The 26,839-nt window shown below is 44.9% G+C and overlaps 1 protein-coding gene across 1 annotated transcript in view; it reads right to left on the bottom strand.

Annotated features, from left to right (window-relative positions):
- ace2 (angiotensin I converting enzyme 2) overlaps window positions 1-26,839 on the bottom strand; it is a 55,841-nt gene that overhangs the window by 25,600 nt on the left and 3,402 nt on the right. The window contains exons 2-10 of the mRNA XM_080204163.1: window positions 20,503-20,661; window positions 19,843-19,936; window positions 17,471-17,614; window positions 17,274-17,386; window positions 13,933-14,041; window positions 11,455-11,552; window positions 8,868-9,040; window positions 6,161-6,387; window positions 297-441 (exon numbers count right to left, since the gene is read on the bottom strand). Coding sequence (XP_080060289.1) covers window positions 297-441; window positions 6,161-6,387; window positions 8,868-9,040; window positions 11,455-11,552; window positions 13,933-14,041; window positions 17,274-17,386; window positions 17,471-17,614; window positions 19,843-19,936; window positions 20,503-20,661 — 1,262 coding nt within the window. The remainder of the gene's footprint in view (window positions 1-296; window positions 442-6,160; window positions 6,388-8,867; window positions 9,041-11,454; window positions 11,553-13,932; window positions 14,042-17,273; window positions 17,387-17,470; window positions 17,615-19,842; window positions 19,937-20,502; window positions 20,662-26,839) is intronic.

The raw sequence follows: 26,839 nt of genomic DNA, 5'->3' as shown, positions 1-26,839 counted from the left end.
TTTATTCTCTCCACCAGTTTTGCCATTCAGTGAGATCATGGTGAATCTATAAACATACTTCATTGTCCTGTCTTTTCCCCCCCGATCCCTCCGTACATTTGGATAACAAAAATTTATCAATCTCAGATTTAAATTAACAATTGATCCGGCATCAATTACCACTCATGGGAATTCCCTGACCTATCCAATCTCTCCTCATAGCTGCAATTTTCAAGCATTCTTGCAAATCCATTTTTTTTCAATGAGAAAGTTAATCAGGCTGCTAGAATATAATGTTGAATTGGACGTATACTTACTTCATTTCCCAATACTTTTTCATCCACTGATCTTTGGGTATTTTTCCTCGGAACATTTCCCAACGCCATTTTTCCATCATGAATGTGAAAGGTAAAGTTCCAACGATTGTCAGTGCTTGCTTCAACAGGAAGTTGATGTCAGTCTCTAGGATAGAAGGAATCGTACTGTTATATCTCCCTGCTAATTGTTCGTGCTACCAACACTAATGGGAGATGGGGGCATATCACTGGATTAAAAAGGCAAAAACATGATGGGTTCAAATCGAACCATGGCAGCTGGTAGAATCTAAATTCAATTACTAATTGGTATAGATATCTAAATATACATAAATATTTAAATGGTGAATTTATGTTATTTATTTATCTATTTTTATATATATACACACACACGTAGGACTAGGAGTGGGCTATTTATTATATATATAAATATGACATAAATAAATATAGTCAATAGCCCACTCCTAGTCCTTTGTTCCTTCTTAAGTTCCTGAACTAAATGGTGCAATTTTAAAAGGAGGTGTCGGAGCAGAAAGAGGTGTATAGAATGTACATAAATCTTCGAAGTTGGCAAGACAAGTGGAGATGTCATCAAAAAAGCCTATGGCACTCTGGGCAATTATAGAGAATATATAAATATATATAGAGAGGTATTGATCGGGTGGATTCTCAGAGGCTTTTTCCCAGGGCTGGAATGGTTGCTACGAGAGGACACAGCTTTAAGGTGCTGGGGAGTAGGTACAGAGGAGATATCAGGGGTAAGTTTTTCACTCAGAGGGTGGTGAGTGAGTGAAATCGGCTGCCGTCAGTGGTGGTGGAAGCAAATTCAATAGGGTCTTTTAAGAGACTTCTGGATGAGTAGATGGGACTTAATAGGATTGAGGGTTATAGGTAAGCCTAATAGGTAGGGATATCATTGGTGCAACTTGTGGGCCGAAGGGCCTGTTTGTGCAGTAGTTTTTCTATGTTCTATGTTCTAAATCTAGAATTAAAGAGGAGTCTCAGTTTTGATGACTATAAAACCATCTTTAATTGTTATAAAAACCCATCTGGTTCACTATTGTCCTTTAGGGAAGGAAATTGCTGTCCTTACCCAGTCTGGCCTACATGTGACTCCAGAGCCACAGCAATGTGGTTGACTCTTAACTGCATTCAGAAATGGCTAAGTGAGACATTTGATTGAGGGGCAATTAAGGGTGGGCAACAAACACTGGCCTTGCCAGTGACACCCAAATGAAAGAATAAGAAAAACTTATTCTTTGCTATTACTTCATGCGACTGATGTGGACAATAAGAGTCAGTAAATTAGCCTCATTTGGCGATTGATTTTGCTCCAATTATAATTACAAGGGTTTAACACTCCCATTATAAAGAGGATTTGACTGTCTCAGAACAAGCATGGAAGTTGCTTGCAAATCCCAACAAACTATTCAAAAACGTATCTTCCATTATTCCAAGTAGGCCAGTTGATACATGAGGTGATGGTAAGATTACAGAGGTCAATGTTCCATGGGGTCTTCCCCTGAAGACAATGAATCCTCATGGGTATGGTTCCTCAGATTCTACAAGTGGATATCGGAAGTTTTAGTGTTGATAGAACACTCGCCTGTCCTTACGTGGCAGGGGGACTTTGCAGTCGGACTCACTACATGGCAAATCGATTGGTGTCACTATCCTTGGAGGTTCTGGTGATCGCAAACGGAAATATAATTCCTCTTGCATCTTCCAGGAATGAAAAGTTTGACATATGAGGTGTGCTTGGTCGGTACTCAATGAAGTTTAGAAAAATGGGGGGGAGATATCATTGAAACCTCCAGAATACTGAAAGGCCTGGGTAGAGTGGATCTGGGGAAGATGTTTCCATTAGGAGGAGAGACTAAGGTCTGAGGGCATAGCTTAAAGGGTAAAAGGATGACCCTTTAGAACTGAGATGTCTTCAGAGGGTGATGAATCTATGGAAGCAAGGTGGAGACCAGGTCATTGAATGTATTTAAGACAGAGATAATTAAGATACGTTCTCGATTGGCAAAGGGATTGAAGGTTATGGGGAAAAGAGGGTTGAGAAACTTAATAGCCATTATTGGATGGTGGAGCAGACTCATAGATCATAGAATCTACAGTGAAGAAGGAGGCCATTTGGCCCATCGACCTTACACTGACCACAATCCCACCAGATCCTGTCCTATCCTGTAATTTCTACCCTCCTAATCCCCCTGACATTAAGGGGCAATTTAGCATGGCCAATCAATATAACCTGCACATACTTGGACTGTGGGAGGAACCTGGAAGAAACCCACGCAGACAAGGGGAGAACATACAAACTCTATATAGACAGTCACTCAGGTCCAGAATAGAACCTGGGTCCCTAGTGCTATGAGGCAGTAGTGTTAACCACTGTACCACCATGCTGCCCGATGGGCTGAATGGCCTAATTCTGCTCCTATATCTTATGGCCTTAGGAAAGTTGAAGCCACTTGCAAAGCTCAGCCCTAATGTTATTCAGTAAGATCAAAGATTCCATCTGGCATATTTTTGATGTGAGTGACTTTGAGCGGTTGAAACATTATGATCCACTGCATGCGATCACCCAGAGGTTCCCTAGAGGGCACAGTTAGAGGGGAAGTGGGGCAGTCAAATCAATCTCAACACCCTTTTGATGGGCAGGGGAAGAATCCCTTCCTACTCACTTTGCACAAATTCCATCTGCAAAGTGCAGACAGATGTGAAGTCCTTCTGGAGTGAGTGTCCCATTGGGAGTCACAGCCTAGGTTTATACATCAAGCAGAGATGGTCACCGAGAAGACCTTGTCCCGGCTGGAATTCCCTGGTGCTGCTCCAGTGAATGGACTGTTGGCTGGATCGCCAAATTCTCCATTCTTGCTGGCAGCGGGATAGGCACCAACGAGATGGGAGAATCCCACCCGGAGTAACAGAGAGTAATGGGGGGGGGGGATTGTTGGAGCAATATGAGAACTTTTGGAATAATGGTGGGTAAATGGAGTCTCAGTGGGTCATTAGAGAAACAGTGATCTGTCAGAGAAATGGAGGGCCAGTAAAGTAATAATGGGCCATTGGAGAAACAGGGAGACATTAGAAACAATAATAATTGGGATGTATTTTCTGAAGATTATTCACTTCACACCTTATATTACTGAATTATTATTATAATTTATTATAATTATTATAATTCATACATAAGTTGTCCTAAATACTGTAATATTATCACTACATTCCAATATATTTACTCATAATCTTAATAACAATTTACATACTCAACCTACCCACCCTTTTCCACATAATCTCTCTCCTATTCCCCCTCACTCAGTAGGGAGTAGGAGAGGAACTTCTTCACTCAAAGGGTGGTGAATCTCTGGAATTCTCTGCCCGTTGAAGTGGTGGAGGCTACCTCGCTAAATATATTTAAGCCACGGGTAGATAGGTTTCTGATAGACAAGGGAATTAAGGGTTATGGGGAGAAAGCGGGAAAGTGGAACTGATCCACTTCAGATCAGCCATGATCTTATTGAATGGCGGGGCAGGCTCGAAGGGCTAGATGGCCTACTCCTGCTCCTATTTCTTATGTTCTTATGTTCCCTTCCTTAGAATCTCAGCTTTACATTGACATAATTTCCAACATGTTCATAATTTTAAATATGATTTCTATTTATTTAAAACTGGCCTAATTCTCTCCACACTTGCCAGATCAAGCTAAGACTCACATTAGAAGAGATCTTAAAAATTTAGAACTCAGAAGGTCCTGTGCTAGATGTAAGAGATAGATCGATGGTGTTTGAAACCAGGGATAATGGCTTCATGATAAATCACTTTGTTTACCCGGGGCGGGCAGGGTGGCACCATGGTTAGCACTGCTGCTTCACAGTGCCAGGGACCCGGGTTCGATTTCCAGCTTGGGTCATTGTCTGTTTGGGACCTGCATGGTTTTCCTCCGGGTGCTTCAGTTTCCTCCCACAATCCGAAAGACATGCTGGTTAGATGCATTGGCTGTGCTAAATTGTCCCTTAGTGTACCTGAGCAGGTGCCGGAGTGTATTGACTCGGGGGTTTTCACAGTAAGTTCATTAAAATGATAATGTAAGTCTAATTATAGAACATAGAGCATTCCAGCGCAGTACAGGCCCTTCGGCCCTTGATGTTGCGCCGACCAGTGGAACCAATCTAATGACCCTCTAACCTAAACTATTCCAATGTTATCCATATGCCTATCCACTGACCATTTGAACGCCCTTAAAGTTGGCGAGTCCACAACTGCTGCAGGCAGGGCATTCCACGCCCTTATTACCCTCTGAGTAAAGAACCTACTTCTGACATCCGTCCTATAATTACCACCCCTTAATTTAAAGCTATGTCCCCTCGCGTTAGCCATAAATTATGACTAATATAAAACTTTACTCATGATCTGGTTCACTGACAGTGGATAGCAATTGAATCTCTCACTTTGTGTGCTTTCTGCTTCAAATTTACGAAAAATTGCCATGAAGGGGACACAGTAGCAGTGGACATTCACAAGATTGATCACACACTGTAAGAAAGGATGGCCCGAGACATGGTACATTGGCGACACCGTGCAGATTCAATGGACAAATAAACACCGCTCGACAATCACCAGGCAAGAGTGTTCTCTTCCTGTTGGGGAACACTTCAGCTATCACGGGCATTCAGCCCCTGATTTTTGGGTAAGCGTTCTCCAAGGTGGCCTTCAAGACTTATGACAACGCAGAATCACCGAGCAGAAACCGATAGCCAAGTTCTGCACACATGAGGATGGCCTCAACCGGGGTCTTGAGTTCATGTCACACTATCTGTAACCCCCACCATTTGGCCTGGGCTTGTAAAATCTCACTAATTGTCCTGAGACAATTCACATCTCTTTAACCTGTACTTAACCCTCTCTCCACTCACATTGTCTGTACCTGTAAAGACTTGCATTCCGACCATTATCTTGCAACTGTGTCAGCAACTCTATGTGCCCTGTTTGTGAACCCAACTCTCCACTCACCTGTTAAAGGAGCAGTGCTCCGAAAGATTGCGATTCCAAATAAATCTGTTGGACTTTAAGTTGGTGTTGTGAGACTTCTTACTGTGCTTACCCCAGTCCAACGCCAGCATCTCCACATCAAATATAGAGTGACATTAATCATTACTAATACTCACCCCGCACTAATGCTTACTTTAAGAACATAAGAAATAGGAGCAGGAGTAGGCCATCTAGCCCTTCGAGCCTGCCCCGCCATTCAATAAGATCATGGCTGATCTGAAGTGGATCAGTTCCACTTTCCCGCTTTCTCCCCATAACCCTTAATTCCCTTGTTTCTCAGAAACCTATCTACCCATGACTTAAATATATTTAGCGAGGTAGCCTCCACCACTTCAACGGGCAGAGAATTCCAGAGATTCACCACCCTTTGAGTGGAGAAGTTCCTCCTCAACTCCGATCTAAACTTCCTCCCACTTATCTTGAGGCTCTGTCCTCTAGTCCTGCTATCCTTTCTAAGCGGGAAGAATCTCTCTACCTCTACCCTATCCATCTCCTTCATTATCTTATACATCTCTATAAAATCCCCCCTCAGCCTTCTAAACTCCAACGAGTACAGACCCAGTCTATTTAGCCTCTCTTCATAGTCCAACCCCCTCATCTCCAGTATCAGCCTAGTGAACCTCCTCTGCACTCCCTCCAAGGCCAATATATCCTTGGGCAAGTACGGTGACCAAAACTGCACACACTACTCCAGCTGCAGCCTCACCAGTGCCCTGTACAGTTGCAGCAAGACCTCCCTGTTTTTATATTCTGTAACAATGACAATAGCATGGCTGGAAATCTGGCCAAATAACTAGACATTAAGTACCTACCAGTTTTTTCAATAAAATTGTCTGGAAGAAGACGCAGTGACTTCAGATACTTAGGGGTAGCTGCTGAGAGTGACATGATTTCCCCGACACCCTCATGGAAACCTTCATTTGCCCCATCTCGAAGCAAGTAGGGTTGCTGTGCATATTCCATGTCGTACTGTATGTGGCCCATTTCGTGGTGGATAGTTAAGAAATCTTCCATTGTCACCTTGGTGCACATTTTAATCCTGGAGTTAGAAACGAAACATGTATTTCTTCTGTAGCGCAGGATGAATTTATCTCCTGTTCATTGTCACAGATTCACCTCCAAAATGCAGATTTTGGTCTCAACCTTTTTCTTAATCACAGTTCTTTCTTCATTAGGTTGTAAACGGATCATTTTTAGTCATAATTGATCAATAATCAGTTAATTCACAGAAAAAGCCAGAGCTCACTTTCGTATCTAAAGTAGAATGGGACTCATCCCAGTGATGTAAGCAAATTGAGTGACTAAATTGAAACAAACAGGGCCCCAGACACGGTAAGAATTCCTGTTCACCATTTGGGTGAATAATAAGTGCAATGTTTATTTAAATATCACTATAATACAGAGGCTTAGAGCCTCATGGCTCTCTGTCTGCTTCCAGGATCAAATTGGCTAGACAAGCCCCAAATCCCTCACCCTGATTGGTTACCTGGCTCATGTGACCCCGGCCCAAGTTTGACCCCAGTCCCTGATTGGCTACCCGGGTCACGTGATGCTCTCTGCAGCTCAACCTTTAAAGGGACATGTTTAAGGAAGAAACTGCCCCTATTCGTGAAAGAATCGAGGTTACAGAGGTAAATAGGAGAACAAGCAGTAGCGATATGAGGAAAATGTTAGGGTCTAGAATGTTCTGTCTGAAGGTTCAGTGGAGGCAGAAGCATTCAAAAGGTTATCTGAAAAAGGAGAATATGCAGGGTTACATGGGGAGGGCAGGAGAATGGAACTGGGTGAGTTTCTCATTTGGAGAGCTAGTACAGACACAATGCGCCAAACGGCATCCATCTACACTGTAATAATTCCGTGCTTCTGAATGTTGCAGGGTGAAGAGACATGATGCCAAATGTGGGTTTCTTCACTGAAATCTCTCAGTTCAGCTGGGTAACCGGTGCTGAAGGGATATAACTGTGCAGGAGAGGCCCAGAATGTGGAGCACTGCAGAGATCTTGGGGCTGGAGGAGGCTTCAGGTGAACAGAAAGACATTTGCCAGAACTTTCCGGCCATTCACATCGGCAGGATTCTCCGGTCCTGCTGCAGGGAATGGAGATCTGGTCGAGCACCAAATTTTCCATCCTTGCTTGCAGCGCTGGCAGAGTGTGAACAGCCAGAACATTCCGGCAATGCCGTTGAAGGCCTATGAAAAGAAAGAGGAACGTATTGAAAATGAGGGAATGCCAGGCTGGGACTCAGCGAGCACAGGGCTGACGTAGAAATGGGACATGATGTGAGTCGGGGAATGGGCAGCGGATTTTGGGATGCCCGTGAGTCTTTAGAGGGTGGAACTTGATTGGGTAGCAAGGTGAGCACTGGGATAGTTGTGTCTTGAGGCAGATAAAGCATGGATGAAGATTTCTTCAGAAGATGGGCTGCGGCAGGATAGAGATGAACAAAGAGGCAGATGTTGGCGGTCTTGATGGCACAAGGGTTCAAATGTAGCATTAAGGTTTATTCAAGTTGAGGCAGTGACTAGGGATTGGAGGTTGTAGGGGGGGAATCAAAGGCAATTGCTCTTCCCAATATTTACCCCACTGAAGTAGAAATTTACATTTCGTACCCTACAAACAGGAGGAGAAATATTTATTTCGATGGATTATACAATGCAAAGTGATGAAATTTAATGGAAAGTTAGTAAATATTTTGCATGTTAATATTAAAAAAAAGCTGAAGAGCTCAGTATTTTTTCCAATCCCCAGCAGTTACTGTTGTTAATAGTTTGTAAATTACATTGTTAAGATAAACAAGAGAAGGGTGTTGTTAAACCAAGTATATTGAGTACGTATAAATCGGTTTCCTAGCATGCATCATCAGCCCTGGAAATGACATTTTAGTTTAGTCAGGTTTCCTTTGAAGTTATGATTGTTTTGTTATAATGCCCCACCAGGGGCTATCACCCCTCTTTAAGTTATTTATTTTATTGATTAATTTTCTGTTCAGAACAGCATATAAAATGCTGGAATACATCACCAGCCCAGCAGTGATAGTTTGGTTTGATTACCTCGGTTTCCTTTGTAAGTTTTATTTCTGTTACAGTGCCCCGTCATGTGCTGTCACCCCCCCCGCCATTCATTTATTTTATTGATCTACCATTTTATTTTAAAACAGCATTTAAAATGGGGACATCTGGGACACTGTGTGTGTGTTTGTGTGTGTGTGCGTGTGTGCGTGTGTGTGTGTGTACGTGTGTGTGTGTGCATGTATGTGTGCATGCTTGTGTGGAGAGCTGTGAGACTGGACAAGGTCACTACATTCTCTCAATAAAGTAAAACCCTGGGCAGAATTTATCCATCCTGCCCATTACAGGAATTAGAGCAGGCAGAGGGGTGGACTGTGCATTGGTCCATTAACCTCGGGCAGGAATCTCCTGCCTTGGAGCGAGCATAGACAGAAAATCCTGCCCTGTGTGTTTGTCCTGCCTTCATCACCTGGCTTGGATTCCATTAGCGGCCGTTCTAAATAATCTGTACCTGAAGTCCACTCCATTGCCCAGGTCCCACGCTGATGGATGGCAGACAACCTTTCGACCATCAGTGGGTTTCTCGATCATGGAATTATTCCAGAAATGATCATTCATCGGTTTAAGGTCTAAAGATTGAAAGAATGCATCTGCTTTCTGGAACATTTTCACCGGATTCCATTTCTAAAATGACAAGGACAGGAGTCAAATGTTAGCAATAAGATAGTAAGGAATCTGCCCCTTCTCCACAGTCAAACAATTGTGGGGTTTAGAGAAACCTTGACATGAAAGAGAGCAAGGTAATAGAGTAAATCTACATCGATACCTTGAATTGGCAAAATCAATTTAAAAAAATGTTCCGTCTATCATACAATGAATAATGCAGTCAACAAGTTTCCATGCCAGTCTTCTGCTGGGCAATGAATCCCCAAAGATTAGCAGATTATGTCAAGTAGCATGTTCCTACGGCTACTTACAATAGGCAATGTACTGACCTCACACAACCAACCTCAAAACACAGTGTCCAATGTTAGATGTGATTCCACAATTGGACAGCATTTGCTAAATAATCCTGAGTGTGCTAAGAATTACTCACAACCAATTTAAGACTATCAGTGGGGCTTGCAGTGCAATGCACGGTAGAAGCTACATATATTGATACAAAGGGTCCTGTCCTCTGCAGGCAGAAAGAACAAGTACACATAGTGCACTTGTTTCAACTAAACAAAATAGGCAACAACCATTCTTTGGTTCATTCCCCACGGCAATCAGAGCCAACCTGGTTTGAATTTAAACAGACTTGTCAGTGAACTATCAGTTATCTGTTAACTGGTACTTTCTCCAAGGCAAGACCTCTACCAATCAAATTCCACATGCTAACCAATCAGCACTCTTTTCTCAAAAAATATAAACTGCCACATTTTACATTTGGTATTCTTGTGGATTGTCCTGATGAGTGTAAGAGGAAAAACTTTGACAGCATGTGTCTTTTTCAGTGTGATTCAAATTGAATTACCTGTGTTTGCCAATTACTTAAAAAAGAAGTATGGAGTAACACTTTTAATTTAATTTGTTTTATTTAAGTTTATTTATTCGTGTCACAAGTAGGCTTACATTAACATTGCAATGCTAGGTTTACATTAACTATTGTGAAAATCCTCTAATTGCCACACTCCAATGGCTGTACACTGAGGGAGAATTTAGCATGGCCAATGCACCTAACCAGCGTGTCTTTCACAATGTGGGAGGAAACCAGCGCACCCAAAGGAAATCCATGCGGATACGGGGAGAAAGTGCAAACTCCGCATAGGCAGTGATCCAACCCGGCAATCGAACCTGGGTCCCTGGCGCTGTGAAGCAACAGTACTAACCACTGTGTCACCTTGAATCGGTGATACAAGGGTAATTATTTTTTACTTTACTTCTTAATTGTAATATGCCTTAGCATTTTTAATCGAGAGGCCCCATGTTATGGGGAAATGGATAGAAATCCCACCATGGCAGCTGGTAGAACTCCAATTCAATTAATAATTCTGGAATATAAAGCTAATCTCAGTAATGGTGACCATGATAACTATCAGCAATTGTTAAAAACCCATCTGGTTCATTGACGTCCTTTATGGAAGGAAATCTGCCGTCCTTACCTGGTCTGGCCTGCATGTGACTCCAGTCCCACAATAATGTGGTTGACTCTTACCTGCCCTCTGAAATGGGCTAGCAAACCAAGGGTTAAAAAGTGCCAGCCTTGCCAGCGATGCTTATTTCCCATGAAAGAATAAAACCTGAACAGGAGACATGAGGCTAAGTTTTGTAACTGTAACACTGTGGCAGTCACACTGCTTGCAATTCTGATCCAACTTGGTGGTGTCAGGATAGACTGGACCATGTGACATCTGTGACACATACAGTACGTCAGGGATGATTGACCAGTCAGCCTGTCCCATCATAGAGGACTTCTCGCTAAATGCTTGAGACCAGATAACCCTTACAGCCACAGTAAGCAGGGTAACCCTATTGGAGAAGCAGTGGGAATCTCATCATGGCTTTCTCTGTTGATGTTATAGTCTGTGCTGGTTAAACTCTTAACGACATCATCTGCACACATTGGTGACCAGCCCCACCCCACCAATACCATGGTAAATTTGTAACTTCACCCTCTGGCTATGCAAACACACAAACGTATTAAATTTGGTACTTTTTTCTTCCAACCAGTCCAACTGAAGTAATTGTATTTGATATAGTTCAATTAAATGTTGTGACATGCTTAGTTGGAGTGGGTTAGGTTAGTTGGCGAGACAGTTCGCGTGTGGGACAGAATAAAGCCAATAGCATGGAATTCAATCCCCATTCCGACTGAGGTAGGCCTCGGGCCTAGTTCCTCATAACGTTCTGTTGTACTATCACAACATAACTCATGGTTCAATGACATCAAATTGGAGGATTTATTTCAAAGACTAACAACACCTTTAATATTGGAGGGGCTATGTCTATTTTAATTCTTTGATGGGGGGGTGTGGGCTGACACTGGCTGACCCAGCATTCATCACCCATCTCCAATTGCCCGGGAGAAGGAGGTGGAAGCTTGGCAATCAACATACCTGTCTGTTCATTTCGGATGTCACATCGATGTCTTCTTCTGCTGGATATGGAATTGACAAAGGATACAGATTTCCCCAAAATCTTCCCCACATGTCACCTGGAGATGTATGAGAATTGAGATTGGAATATCCCTCAGGTACCTGTGCATTAAACTGTGCCCACTGCATATTATACACCACATTTACACGACCCAGGAACCAACGCGGGGCAGGCCACATACTGTAAGGGCCTAGTGAGGTCTGACGAAGGCCAGAACGTTCTGGCACCATGGTGACAGCGGGCCCTGCCATGGGGGATGCAGCACACCAGCCAAAAGCCTATTGACTTGAACAGGGCCAGACAATCCTGAGAATGGGCAGGCCCAGAAGATCCAGACCAAAGTAACAATGTCATACATCAAGACTGCACACTATGAAAAGGTGACCTTTTACTGGCTCCATATTTATCCATCTGCACTTACGTGGCCTTTTCATTACAGGCACCGATTCAAGGAAGAAGGAAATTTAGATAGCACCATTCTTGGCTTCAAGATATATCACAAAGTCACAGTCAATTAAGTTACTTCAAAGTATCCTTATTGTTATAATGTAGAAAGCAGAGCAACTTATTCAAAGCAAGATCCCCCCCAAATAGCATTATAGTACTATTTGGATCATTTGTTTTCTTTTAGTGGAGTTTTTTTTAAGGCCTAAGTGTTGTTCCAGTCACTGCTTCCACAATCTGACTCGCCCACTATTTAGCATTAGCAACAATGTGGCACTCCCTCAGCGCTACGCTCAAGCCACTGGAGTTGGGCTCAAGCCAAAAGCCCACACTCCGACAGCTGGACATTTTGTTGTATCTGCGCCTGCCAAGCACTTTACACATCAAACCGCAGCAACTCTGCTATCGGGGTCCATCCTGATTATCAGGCAGCTATTGTGGTTCTTTGCTCTTTGGGGATTAAAACAATGTGTTGATGTTGAATGAGTGGAGAATGAGCGAACAACCCATGCTGACCACTGCTGCACAGATATCCCAGAGCAACACAACCCCAGTGATGCAGTTCATTGGCAAGTTTGCTTGCTGCTATTCTATCTCTCTCTCTCCCCAGAGTGTCTCTGATGGACAGTGTGACATTGATTCATCAGGACTTGTTAATGTTCCTTTCTTCTCTGACTTACTAATATCAACCAGGTGATGCTTGATTCTAGCTGGGAATAAATAAGATTGGAAATGAAGACTTTTGCTCCATTATTGTTGTTGCTGTATTTCAGTTAATATCCTGGGGTTTTTACACTCTGGGACATCCTGGGCAAATACTAATCAGTACAAACACAAGGAAGGCACATCTCAATTATTTAAAAAGAAAATCCCTTTCTAATATAAAAAGGACAGCTGTCAATGTAAATGGTAGTTTGCAAGTTGAAGCAGTCTCGAGTGCTCGCATGTGGGTGGCTGGAGATCTCATGTTCACTATTGGACACCTCATGGTTTGTCTGAATGTGTGCAGACAGTTCAGCAGACCAACCCTTCCCCCCCTCTCCCATGCCACCACCTCACACCACCCTGCACCCGCCCCCCCCATTAGATCTTAGACTCCTGTACAAAGAATCAGGCCAGAAGTGTGAGCAGATGAACCAAAAAATATCCTGAGACACCCAGCTCAACGTAAATCCAGCAGTGTGCAGAGAAAAGTGCTGTAGTATGCTTGGAAGCAATCGGAGCATGACTTCACTAGAAAGGAAGTGTGTCATGCCATCCAGTTTCAGTTTCACTTTCACTGTCGGCAGAACACACACGCACAGTTCTGCACATGTCTTCAAACTTTTTCTATCTGTGTGTATTTGTTCACATGTGACTAGCGTTAACAGATCAATCCACAGCACGTTTACCCAATCCCTCATGAGTGAGTGGTGCCTTTATATCATAACTAAAAATGCAACAATCAGAAGCTGAGGACCTGTCTCTTCATGTAGTGGCATTCAATTAGTATCTGAATTTCACACTGACTCTGTCAACACCATCTCACATGGACTGGCCATGGGTGGGTACGAATAATGGAGATAATCAAACAGACCATTCTGGACAACGTTGTTTTAAATCTAATCATTCCTTCCCAATCTTGGATCACTAACAATTCTAAACCAAGGGTAGTGAGGGCGTGGAATGCCCTGCCTGCAACAGTTGTGGACTCGCCAACTTTAAGGGCGTTCAAATGGTCAGTGGATAGGCACATGGATAACATTGGAATAGTTTAGGTTAGAGGGTCATTAGATTGGTTCCACTGGTCGGCGCAACATCGAGGGCCAGAGGGCCTGTACTGCGCTGTAATGTTCTATGTTCTATGAATTCGGACAGGGTCCTCACACAGGAATCCGTGGCAGGGTTGTAAATGGGTGAAGTATGTACAAGAGCATCAGTTATTCTCCCAAACGCTACTAACACAGGAAGCAGGAAATTCTCAGAGTGTGGAGAGCACCTTGGAACAAGCTTACCCAATAAATGAGCAGGGAGACATCCTGTCGGGCTGATACGTTCTGCTCCAAAAGTCTCTCTGAGTTTCGCTCTCACATACGCATGGAGTTCTTTGTACAGCGGCATTATCTGATGGTGCCATGGGAACACATTATTGGTAATGTTAGATTAATCAACTACCCAGAAGGTTCACGCAGTGAAATATATAACATGATTCAGCATTGCATCAACACTTTCAATCCTGACCGCGGTTAGTTTGGAAACTGACATGACACACCCGCAGAACTCCTGTAACGTTCCCATTCTCTGATAGAGTATTGGTGACCACATGGACATACGATGCGGGGGGTGATTTTCCCACCCCTTCAGCCAATTGGCACCCTTGGGTGGCCAAGTAGGGACCACCTAAGGACACATTGCACAACCATGGGTCTGGAGGTGTTGGGGGATGGGGGGGGGGGGGAGGGGTGTGCCCATACTGCGTGGGCACACTGCCAGGAGCTTCCTGTGGGCTGGGGAGATGTGACCTTCATGGCGCACAAAATAAATCCACCATGTCTTCATTATTTGGACTTTATTTGGCCCTTAATGAGGGCCCTGATCAGCGACACACTACATGCAGGTGGATAGACCTACAAACTTCTGCTGAGATGTTGGGGGTCGGGAAAGCAGGAATTCCACCCTCCCCACCACCCTCGCTGGTTACACTCTTCTGTTTAAGTTAAGACAAAAAAACTGGTGAATCTGGCATCATCCAGAAACAAAGGCTTTCCTCCAGAATCCAGCCAGATTTCCGCTCCACCGGGATCACCACAGCGTTCACTTGTTCATTTGTTCCGTGTCTGATATTGGGCGGGACTTTCCTCCCCCTCTATGGTGTGTTTTGGGCGGGAGGCGGAGCTACTCGCTGGTGGGAGGCGGAGCTACTTGCTGGTGGGAGGTGGAGCTACTCACTGGTGGGAGGCGGAGCTACTCACTGGTGGGAGGCAGAGCGAATTGCTGGTGGGAGGTGGAGCTACTCGCTGGTGGGAGGCGGAGCTACTTGCTGGTGGGAGGTGGAGCTACTCACTGGTGGGAGGCGGAGCTACTCACTAGTGGGAGGCAGAGCGAATTGCTGGTGGGAGGTGGAGCTACTCGCTGGCAGGAGGCGGAGCTACTCACTAGCAGGAGGCGGAGTGAATCGCTGATGGAAGGTGGAGCTACTCGCTGGTGGGAGGCGGAGCTACTCGCTGGTGGGAGGCGGAGCTACTCGCTGGTGGGAGGCAGAGCTACTCGCTGGTGGGAGGTGGTTCCACTCAATGGCGATGGGATCTTATGGTGCCTGCTGTTGTCAATGGGGATTCCTGTTGAACACCCCTTTGGCACTAGGAAATCTACAGCAGGAGTGCACCATTGATGGGACAGTGAGATCCTGCCAGCAAGAACGGCAGCAAGATTTCAGCTTGTATGTGTCTTTTGGCTAGTCCCTGTTCTGGGTGTTGTTTGTAAGGATGTGGAGATACTGGCGTTGGACTGGGGTAAACACAGTAAGAAGTCTCACAACACCAGGTTAAAATCCAACAGGCTTATTTGGTAGTAAACATCACTAGCTTTCGGGGCTCTGCCCCTTCATCAGGTGAGTGGGGAGTTCTGATCACAAACAGGGCATATAAAGACACACACACAGTTTACAGAATACTGATTAGAATGCGAGTCTTTACAGCTAATCAAGTCTTAAAGATGCAAATAGTGTGAGTGGAGATAGCATTAAGCATAGGTTAAAGAGATGTGTATTGTCTCCAGACAGGACAGTTAGTGAGATTTTGCAAGCCCAGGCAAGTCATGGGGATTACAAATAGTGTGACATGAACCCAAGATCCCGGTTGAGGCCGTCCTCATGTGTGCGGAACTTGGTTATCAGTTTCTGCTCAGCGACTCTGCATTGTCATGTGTCGAGAAGGCTGCCTTGGAGAACGTTTGCCCAAAGATCAGAGGCCGAATGCCCCATGACCGCTGAAGTGTTCCCCAACAAGAAGAGAACAGTCTTGCCTGGAGATTGTTGAGTGGTGTTCATTCGTCCGCTGTCGTAGCATCTGCATGGTCTCCCCAGTGTACCATGCCTCAGGACACCCTCTCCTGCAGCATGTCAGGTAGACAACATTGGCCGAGTTGCAAGAGTATTGCAAGAGTATGTACCATGTACCTGGTGGATGGTGTTCTCACGTGAGATGATGGCATCCATGTCGATGATCTAGCACATCTTGCAGAGGTTGCTGTGGCAGGATTGTGTGGTGTTGTGGTCACTGTTCTCCTGGGTAGTGCTGCGGACAATGGTCTGTTTGAGGTTGTGCGGTTGTTTGAAGGCAAGAAGTGGAGGTGTGGGGATGGCCTCGGTGAGATGTTTATCTTCATCAATGATATGTTGAAGACTCCGGAGAAGATGCCGTAGTTTCTCCACTCCGGGGAAGTACTTAACGGTGAATGGTTCTCTGTCTATTGTGATCCGTGTTTATCTCCTGAGGAGGTTGGTGCGGTTTTTCACTGTGGCACGTCAGAAATGTCGATCGATGAGTCGAATGCCATATCCTGTTCTTATGAGGGCGTCTTTCAGCGTCTGGAGCTGTCTGTTGCGATCCTCCTCATCTGATCAGATCCTGTGTGTATGGAGGGCTTGTCCATAGGGAATGGCTTCTTTAAGCTGTTTAGGGAGGAAGCTGGAGAGATGGAGCATCGTGAGGTTATCTGTGGGAGTGTGGTACAGTGAGGTGCTGAGGTGACCATCCTTAATGGAGATGCATGTGTCCAAGAGTGCTTACTTACTGTCCTGTCTGGAAACAGTACACATCGCTTTAACCTATGCTTGATGCTATCTCCACTCACATTGTCTGCACCTTTAAGACTTGATTAGCTGTAAAGATTCGCATTCTAATCAATATTCTATAAACTGAGTGTGTGCCCTGTTTGTGATCAGAACTCCCCACTCACCTGAAGAAGGGGCAAAGCCCCAAAAGCTAGTGACGCTTGCTACCAAATAAACCTGTTGGACTTTAACCTGGTGTGGTGAGACTTCTTACTGTGTTGTTTGTAAAGCCAGGGTGCGCTAAGAGAGAATGGGAAATGAAAGAAAAAGCTAGAAATTGGTGCAGTGAACATTTGTAAACACAGTTCCATTGACATCAAGTAACTGGTGTGTCATCTCTGCATCCCTCCCAGGCCTAAAACACAAAGATTCCACATACTCAATCCAGTTGGTATATTTGTTTGTTTAGATATGTTTGTGGCTTCGCTGACTGCTGGTGTCAGATGATTCAAAGCTTTTCAGAATCGCACGTGTGAATAAGTATCGACGGAGGAACTGTTAAAGATAAGTAATGGATTTAACCTCTTGAAGTAGACTTTCCACATCCGTCAGAAGATTTTCTCGACTGTACGCGTATTTCCCAACATCATCGGCTTCATAATTTTCCCTCCAGTAATCACCGTAGTCTTCATAGCCTTCAGATCAAACAAACCAGCCAATGTTAAATCTCGGAATCCTCACACAAATGCCTAAAGACTCAAACAAGTGTTCTCTGTTACCGTTCATTCTTGCTGCCTTGTTCTTCAACTCTGCATATCCTTCATAGAGCGGCCGCAGTCTTTTGCCCACGTTTACTCGCCAGCCTTCCCAGGCCCAGAGTCGCTGGTTGTAATCCTTGCTGTCGGCCATTATCACGGTTAACCCTGAATAAAAGCAACAGCAACGCAGAGCCTTGTAAAGGCATCAAAGGACAGACGAGCTGATAAATTCCACCATCAAAACCATGCCCCAGTCTACAATCATTAGTAGCTTCTGGAGATGGATAGTTGACAATTTTCTTAGAATCATTGTATCTTAGAATCAGAGAATCTCTACAGTGCAGGTGAGACCATTTGAGTTTGCACCTACTCCCTGACTGAGCATCTTACCCAATCCCTCACCCCTGCCCAATCCCCATAACCCCACACATTTCCCATGGCATGTCCGCCTAATCTGGTCTTGGGACTGAGGGACAATTTTAGCATGGCCAATCCAGCTAACCTGCACTTCTTTGGACTGTGGGAGGAAACCAGAGTGGAGAGACGCAGAGGGAACATGCAGACTGTGCACAAAGAGTGATCCAAGTTGGGAATCGAACCTGGGTCCATCGTGCTGTGAGGCAGCGGTGCTAACTACTGTGCCACCGTGCCGCCCCTTCCTAAAGTGTGGTGTCCAGACTGCCAGCAATACCCCTGATCAAGCTGAACCAGTGCTTTATTGAGCTTTAACATAATTTACTCACTTTAGTACAATATGCCTCAATTGCCAAAGGCTAGAATGTGCTATACTTTATAAACCATTCCCTCAGTTAGTCCTGCCCCCTTCTATGATTTGTTTAGATACAGGAAGGCCACTCTAATCCTGACAGCTGCTTTGGAATTGTGCTATTTATTTTATCTTGTCCCTCCCCCTTCTCCCTACCAAAATGAATCAGTTCACTCTTCCACATTATCTATCACTTGTCCACCCAATCCTTCTGCCCTTTGTCCTTTTGAGGCTTAACACCATCCTCACAGTGCACAGTACCCCCAAGTTTTGCATGATCCGCAAATATTGACATTGTTCCCTCTAGCCCCAAGGCTAGGACGTTTATACAAATAAAAACGGAGGTTACTGACCCTGGGGAACCCGACTACAAAACTTCCACTCAGAGTCTGACAAACTCTTATTCACCACCACTTTGTACCCTATCACCCAACCCACTTTACATCCAATCATGCTCCCTTATGTAGTGATGTTGACAGCCCATATTCTGCTGTTATACAATGACTATCAAGCCAGCATAATTTAATATCAACACATGTGCCTCTGAAGGTTTTACAGTCAAATCATTCTACAAATCACCAACTGTGACTAAGCACTTAACACAGAGTGACACTGTAACAGGAGAATTCTGCACTGTCAGCGGGTCATTACTGAGGGAGTGCTGCACTGTCAGAGGGTCAGTACTGAGGGAGTGCTGCACTGTCAGAGGGTCAGTACTGAGGGAGCGCCGCACTGTGAGAGGGTCAGTACTGAGGGAGTGCTGCACTGTCAGAGGGTCAGTGTTGAGGGAGTGTCAGTGTGTGTGTGTCAGTGTGTGTGCCAGTGTGTGTGTGAGTGTGTGTGTGTGTGTGTGTGTGTGTGTGAGTGAGTGTGCATGTATGTGTGTGTGTGTCTGTGTGTGTGTGCGCAGACATGGGTATGTATGTGTCAGCGAATGTGTTAGTGAGTGTATGCATATGTCAGTGAGTGTCTATCAGTGAGTGGGTGTTGTGTGTGTGTGTTTGTGTGAGTGCGTGAGAGTGTTTGTATGAGTGTGTGTCAAAGAGTGTGCGTCAAAGAGTGTGTGTCAAAGGGTGTGTGTTAAAGGGTGTGTGTCACTGAAAGTGTGTCAGTGTGTGTGTATGCATGTATGTGCATGTCAGTGAGTGTGTGACAGTGAGTGTGTGACAGTGAGTGTGTATCAGTGAATGTGTGTGTGTGTATCAGTGACTGTGTGTGTGTATGTGTCAGTGAGTGTGTATCAGTGTGCAAGCATCAGTAAGTGTGTGTCTTGGTGTGTGTATGAGTGAGTTTGTGTCAGTGAGTGTATGTGTTTGTGTGTGTGCGTATCAGTGAGTGTGTGTCTGTGTGTAAGTGTCAGTAAGGGTGTGTGTGTCAGTGAGTGTGTGCATGTATGCATGTGTGTCAGTGAGTGTGTGTGGTTGTGTGTGTGTGTCAGTGAGTGTGTGTCAGTGTGTAAGCGTCAGTGTGTATATGTGTGAGTTTGAGTGTGTGTGTGGGTGTGTGTGTGTGTGTGTGTGTGTGTGGGTGTGTGTGTGTGTGTGTGTGTGGGTGTGTGTGGGTGTGGGTGTGATATGTGGGCAGTGTATCTGGGAGTGTTCTGCGAAATGAGCTTTATATCCAGTACCTGGCTCCAGTTCCAAACAGTGAGAGGGTTCAGCTGGATCACAGACTATCCCCGTGCTGTAGATAGAGACCATTTCATTCTGAATTTCGTTCAGCTGTAATCATAGCAATGAGAAGACAATGAGCATTCTCCCATTCCTCAGGGACATGGTCAGATTAACCAGAAAGCTGCCCTTTCCTCCCCGCTCCCTCCTCCAAATAAGCTCGACATTATCCCCACTCCCATCCCACACACACACTCACTTATACACCTCCAGCACCCTCTCCCCACCCAGCACCCACTCCCCACCCAGCACCCACCTGCACCCACCCCCACCCAGCACCCTCTCCCCACTCAGCACCCACGACCCACTCAGCACCCACCCCCCTCCAGCACCCAAACCCCCCGCCCCACCTAGCACCCACTACCATATACTGAACTGACAAATGTTCTTGCTGTCTATGTCAATTGACCAGGGAAAGGGATCAGTGTTTAATCTTTACTGTAACTAATTGACCTATTAAGCAGCGTCTAAAAGGAGATTGTGCTTTTATCTGAAATAGTTGAAGGTGATTTAAAGTTTGGTGCTCAGCCATATCTCTGAGTATTTCCACTAATCCTGCAACTGGTGCAAAGTTCCCTGTGGCAGATCAGTGAGTCAGTATTTGGCTGGTTACTTACGCGTTTCAATTCCTGAGGGGGTAAAACCCCAGATCCTTTGTCCTGAAGCATCTGAAGCTGCAGTTTGATTGTTTTGTTCTTTATGTCAGAGATTTTGAACTTACTGGATTGCTCCGAGATACTTTGATAATAGGCAGACCATTTGCCACCCATTCGATTCTAGTTAAACAGAGCACAGAGACGGCTGTGTTAGATACTGGACCAGTGAGAGGCACGCAGGTTCAATCAGATTCACACTCCGCGGCAACACTTCCTGGGTGCATTCCATTAGCGTCCCCCTCCCCCCCCAACTTACGGTTCAAAGTTTATTTATCATTCTCACAAGAGGCTTACATTAACACTGCAATTAAGTTACTGTGAAAATCCCTTTGTCGCCACACTCCACAGCCAGTTTGAGTACACTGAGGGAGAATTTAGCAAGGCCAATGCACCTAACAAGTATGTCTTTCAGACTGTGGGAGGAAACTGGAGCACCCGGAGGAGATCCGTGCAGACACGGGGAGAATGTGCAGACTCGGCACAGACAGGAACCCAAGGCCGGATCAAATCAGGGTCCCTGGCGCTGTGAGGCAGCAGTGCTAACCATTGTGCCACCACATAGGGTCATGTGGAGAGCTGGTACTGCTGGAGAACAACATCTCGCATTTATGTGGAATTAAGGTGGAAGAGAGAATGCCCGGGGTACAAAGAACAAAGAACAACACAGCACGGGAAACAGGCCCTTCAGCCCAACGAGCCCGTGCCGCCATTTTAACATTGTGAGTCCCCTCTCCACCCATGACCCTTGTCTACGCTTATGGCACTCCACATTGGAAACCAGATTGAGGGGAGACTAATTTAGGGACAATTTGTTACACCAATCAGCCTAAGAGCACATCTGTGGGGTGTGGGAGGAAACCGGAGCACCCGGAGAAAACCCACGCAAGCACGGGGAGAATGCGCAAACTCCCACAGACACCGGCCCAAATCCATGTGTCTGCACAGCAAACAGCGATAGGCACTGAGCTGTTGTGTTGCCCAGCATCTGGTCCAGTTTAAGCACACACTAACGACAAGAAGCACTAGGCAACTCTCGAAACATCCAAAAGCAGCCCTCGCACGACCCACCCAGCAAGGGTACGTGGGGTCCTTAATTATGCTGCCTACTTTTTCGAAGTAAATGTATACGGAGTCAATGTATGGGGAGCTGGTTTGCATGATGGACTGGGCTACGTTCACAAACTTTTGTAGCTTGTGTGCGATGCAGAGCTAAAGGGGATTACAGTGATAGGAAGAGATGAGGCCATGGAGGGACTTAATGTGAGGGATGAGAGTTTTGAAAATGGAGGCGTGATTGGTTTAAGGACTGATGTAAGTCAGCCAGCACAGGCGGCGATGAGTAAATGGGGCTTGCTACAGGTTAGGAAATTGGCAGCAAAGCTCTAAGTGCATTCATTTATATAAAGAGTGAGAGACTGGCCAGGAGTGATTTGAAATAGTCAAATCCCACAGTAAGAAAGGAAAGAATGAGGTCCTCAGCTGAGGCAGGATCAGAGTTGGCAAGGTCACAGAGGTGGATGTAGGCTGTCTGGGTGATAGATACAACTTCTGGTCAAATAGAATGAGGATTTGCAAACTGTTAAGTTCAATGTCAGACAGAAGGATCAAATCAGGGATAATAAAAAGAAAGTGCTGGAAAAACCTTAGCAGTGTCTGTGGGCAGAGAAAGAGAGCAAATGTTTCAAGTCCAATATGAGTCTTTTTCAGAACTGAAGCAAAGTAGAAAGGTGATTGGTTTGATACTGTTGATAAGGGGAGGAGGGAGGGTCACCTGGAGCAGAAAGGAAGGACAGTCAGACATAGGCTAGAGGGCAGTGGGGAATTAAATGACAAGATATCATTGGAACAAAAGGCCAAGAAAGAGGAAATGGTTGTGGTGAATGGACAAAGCATTGGTCCAGAGCAGGTGTTAATAGCAGGTATTAACTATCGTAGGCAAAATAGGAGAATAAAGCTCAGTGCTGTCTGAAAGCAAAATACAAAATGTATTAAAAGCACAATAAAAGTCAGCACCACCTGAAAGTAAAATAGCAGAATATGTTAATAGCAGAATAAGGGTCAGCGCTATCTGAAAGTAAAATAGCAGAATGTGTTAATAGCAGAATAAAGGTCAGTGCTATCTGAAAGTAAAATAGCAGAATGTGTTAATAGCAGAATAAAGGTCAGCGCTATCCGAAAGTAAAACAGCAGAATGTGTTAATAGCAGAATAAGGGTCAGCGCTATCTGAAAGTAAAATAGCAGAATGTGTTAATAGCAGAATAAGGGTCAGCGCTATCTGAAAGTAAAATAGCAGAATGTGTTAATAGCAGAATAAAGGTCAGCGCTATCTGAAAGTAAAATAGCAGAATGTGTTAATAGCAGAATAAAGGTCAGCGCTATCATAGAAACCATCAAAACCCCACAGTGCAGAAAGAGACCATTCAGCCCATCGAGCCTGCACCGAACACAATCCCACCCAGGCCCTACCCCCATATCCCTACATATTATACCCACTAATCCCTCTAACCTACACATCTCAGGGCACTAAGGAGCAATTTTCACATGGTCAATCAACTTAACCCACACATCTTTGGACTGTGGGTGGAAACTGGAGCTCCCGGAGGAAACCCACATAGACACGAGGAGAATGTGCAAACTCCACACAGACAGTGGCCCGAGCCGGGAATTGAACCCAAGTCCCTGGAGCTGTGAAGCAGCAGTGCTAACCATTGTTCTTTGGTTTCAGTTTAGCTATGTATTTGCAGTTTGGACCTTGTGAGGTTTGCAGCTCACAAAGAAGACCTGAGAACTATTTGGTGCTGTTGGAGCTTAGGAGACGTCCTGGGAAACTGAGAAGGTAGTGGAAGGTTGCCGGTACTGGAGAGGCATGGGGCTCAGAAGTATCCTAGGGAGCTCTTTATACCTCAGTGAATCCAGGATTATAGTTTGGAGAAACCCAGGGGCAGGGGCGGCTTAGTGAATCTAGCCACCTATGATTGAGCTAGAATTACGCCTGTAATTAGAGGTATGAGAGCAGCTTTGTGAATCCCACGGAATGCAATCTCAGGAGAAGAGATTGAACCATCGGGAAGTGAGCAGTCATTGAAGCAGTTCAAATCAGGGTGACTTCTGAGGAGGAGTTTTAATAAGATATTGTGACTCACAATAGTCAATCTCATCTCTGCTGAGAAATCTGTGGGTTCAGTCTTGATTGCATCTATCATTTAATGTGCAGTGTGAGGTGTACAACCACAGTTAGCCTGTTCATTCACATTTACCTCGTATTACCTCAACTCTGAAGGTTAGAGTATAAAATAGATATTGTAAATGGTTGTATTTTTCTGACTTTGTATAGTAAAGTTGATTTTGTTTGATTAAAACCATGGAATCTTGTGACTTTATTATTCTAGTGAGTAGGGGCTTCAAATGTTGTCTATGTTAAACTGAATCTTACTGATTGCTAATCAGATCATCAAACATCAGGCATTTGACAGGATGGTTCAATAGCCTCTATTAACATGTCATTTTTTAATCTAGATAGACACAGGAAGCTCTGATAGAATGGTTGATAAATGTTCTGAGATGTGTGGTATTGAATCATCTGGGCCAGGAGTTAAGAGGTTTAAAATGTGTTTTACAATCGTCGGTTCAACTCAGTGGGGAGCTTGACCAGGGATATGGAAACCCCTCCAGATAATAGCCTTTCATAGAATCCCTACAGTGCAGAAGGAGGCCATTTGGCCCATTGAGCCTGCACCAACCCCACCCAGGCTCTATCCATACATAACCCCACACGTTTACCCTGCTAATCCACCTACACAGAAGGTTAATTTAGCATGGTCAATCGATCTGACTCACACATCCTGTGACTGCATATCTTTCATCCAGGTGCTCCGGTTTCTTCCCACAGTCCAAAGATGTGCGGATTAGGTGGATTGGCCACGGTAAATTGTCCCTTAGTGTCAGGAGGACTAGCTATATGCAAGGGGTTACGGGGATACAGCCTGGGTGGGGATTGTGGTCGGTGCAGACTCACTGGGCTGAATGGCCTCCTTCTGCACTGTAAGATTCTACAATTTTACATCTTTGGACTGTGGGAGGAAACCGGAGCACCCAGAGGAAACCCACGCAGGCACGGGAAGAACATGCAGAGTCCGCACAGACAGTGACCTGAGGCTGGAATTGAACCTGGCTTCCTGGCGCTGTGAGGCAGCAGTGCTAACCACTGTAAAACCACAAGGATATTAAGGATATGCTAAAGCCCAAATAATCCTCTTCATTTTAGTTGCTGCACAGATGGATTTGGCTAAAGCAGAACAGAATTGAATTTTTAAATGGGAATTGCTGGATCCTGAGGAACCAAGTTGAGAGAGGGGTTAGATTATTGACCATTTGTTGTTGCTACATAGGCTCTTGGAGTTTGCTCCTCCATTTAATTAGATTTAATGGTTGGTATATACCTAAACTCCAGTTATCTGCCATGTTTCCATATGCCTCAGTAATACTAAGACATGTTTCCACATGACCCCCTCCCCAACACCCTCCACACCCCCCACCCCCCACCCCCCAAAGCCTTTTTTGAGGAGTGAGAGAGAGGGAGAGAGAGATTGGCAGATTTCCACTATTCTGCATAGGAAAAATTATTTCTTTATCTCACCCCGAGCAATCTGACTCTATGATTTAGACAATGCCTTCAGTCCTGTATCCCTTCAAGCAGCTGAACTAATTTCTCCCAATCTACTCAACCTAATTCCCCTGAATATTTCACCAAATCCCCTTTTATCTGACTAAATCACTTCCTAATTTTGCAGTTGGAATCCCGGTGTCATTCTGTGTGCTCTCCAGAACTGCTCACATGATTTCTACTAGTATTCGAGTCCTCTAGATGTAAACAGCAGCCATTTTTAAAATAACTTAGTGAACCTTCTCATGACATTTTAATGACTCTATGACGTTCAAATCTCCTCAATCACTTGCAAAGTTTCTGGATTTTTTGCTCTTTGGAAAGCTATTTTACTTTCAGGTGGTGCTGAGTTTTATTGTGCTGGTGTTGGACTGGGGTAAACACAGTAAGAAACCTGACAACACCAGGTTTAAGTCCAACCGATTTATTTGATAGTAAACTCACAAGCTTTCGGGGTTTGTCCCTTCGTTCGCCTGACAAAAGCTTGCGAGTTTACTATCAAATAAAGCGGTTGGAATTAAACCTGGTGTTGTCAGACTTCTTACTGTGATGAATAGTTGCAGCCGGTCCCCACAGCACAGGGAGTGGAGGGAGAATGGGGTGTGTGGTACTGCTGTCACTGTGGATTGGACACATCCATGTTTCAGGATGGCGTCAGCGCGTGGCAGCTCTTTGCAAGCTGTGTGTGGTATCACGCAAAACAATACTTTTCGCTGTATCTCGGGACACAAGACAGTAATAAATCCATTCAAAGAAACAGGAGGTGGGCTGCCTTTTTGTGTTGCTGCAGTCTGTGTAGTGTAGGTACAGTGCTGTCAGGGAAGGTTTTTCAGCGTCACCTGGGGAAGGACATGCTGTTGTTGTTTCCAGTAGCTAGGAAGGGTGGTCCTTCCAGTTTTATTCCCTTTTGATGTTTCAGCCGTGGCTTGGTAAAACTGAGTGTTTTGTCAGGCCACTGAGAGCGCAGTACAGAGTCAGCCACACTTATCAACATTGAAGTTCATTGTTAAAAGTTAAAGTTCATTTATTAGTCACAAGTAAGGCTTACATTAACACTGCAATGAAGTTACTGTGAAAATCCCCTAGTCGCCACACTCCAGCACCCTGTTCGGGTACACTGAGGGAGAATTTAGCGTGGCCAATGCGCCTAACCAGTACGTCTCTTGGACTATGGGAGGAAACCAGAGCACCCGGAGGAAACCCATGCAGAGACGGGGAGAATGTGCAAACTCCGCACAGAGAGTGACCCAAGGCCGAAATTGACCCTGGGTCCCTGGTGCTGTGAGGCAGCAATGCTAATCACTGTGCCACCAGGCTGCTCCACAGTTTGGTCACAGTTGGTCATAGTTTCTCTCAATCTATTAATGGCTCTTTGCAATTTTGTGCTATCATCTACACTGCTCACACTACCTATCTTTGTGTCATCAGCAAACATCAGTGTGTGACCTTCTGTTTCATTATCTAAGTCATTAATGGAAGCCCCAACACAGTCATCCATTCTCTATGATAGTGTGTTCGGCGTTCTCACCACACTCTGGATAAAGAGTTTCTCCTGAATTCCCTACTGGATTTCTCAGTGACTATCTAATATTGACGGCCTCTAGTTCTCTTGTTCCCCACAAGAAGAAACATTT

This window comes from Carcharhinus amblyrhynchos, chromosome 15, assembly GCF_965287045.1.
Source record: "Carcharhinus amblyrhynchos chromosome 15, sCarAmb.v2.hapA, whole genome shotgun sequence".
Taxonomy (NCBI): domain Eukaryota; kingdom Metazoa; phylum Chordata; class Chondrichthyes; order Carcharhiniformes; family Carcharhinidae; genus Carcharhinus; species Carcharhinus amblyrhynchos.
The sequence above is the reverse complement of the archived record's forward strand: the minus strand, read 5'-3'. Positions and strand labels throughout refer to the sequence as shown.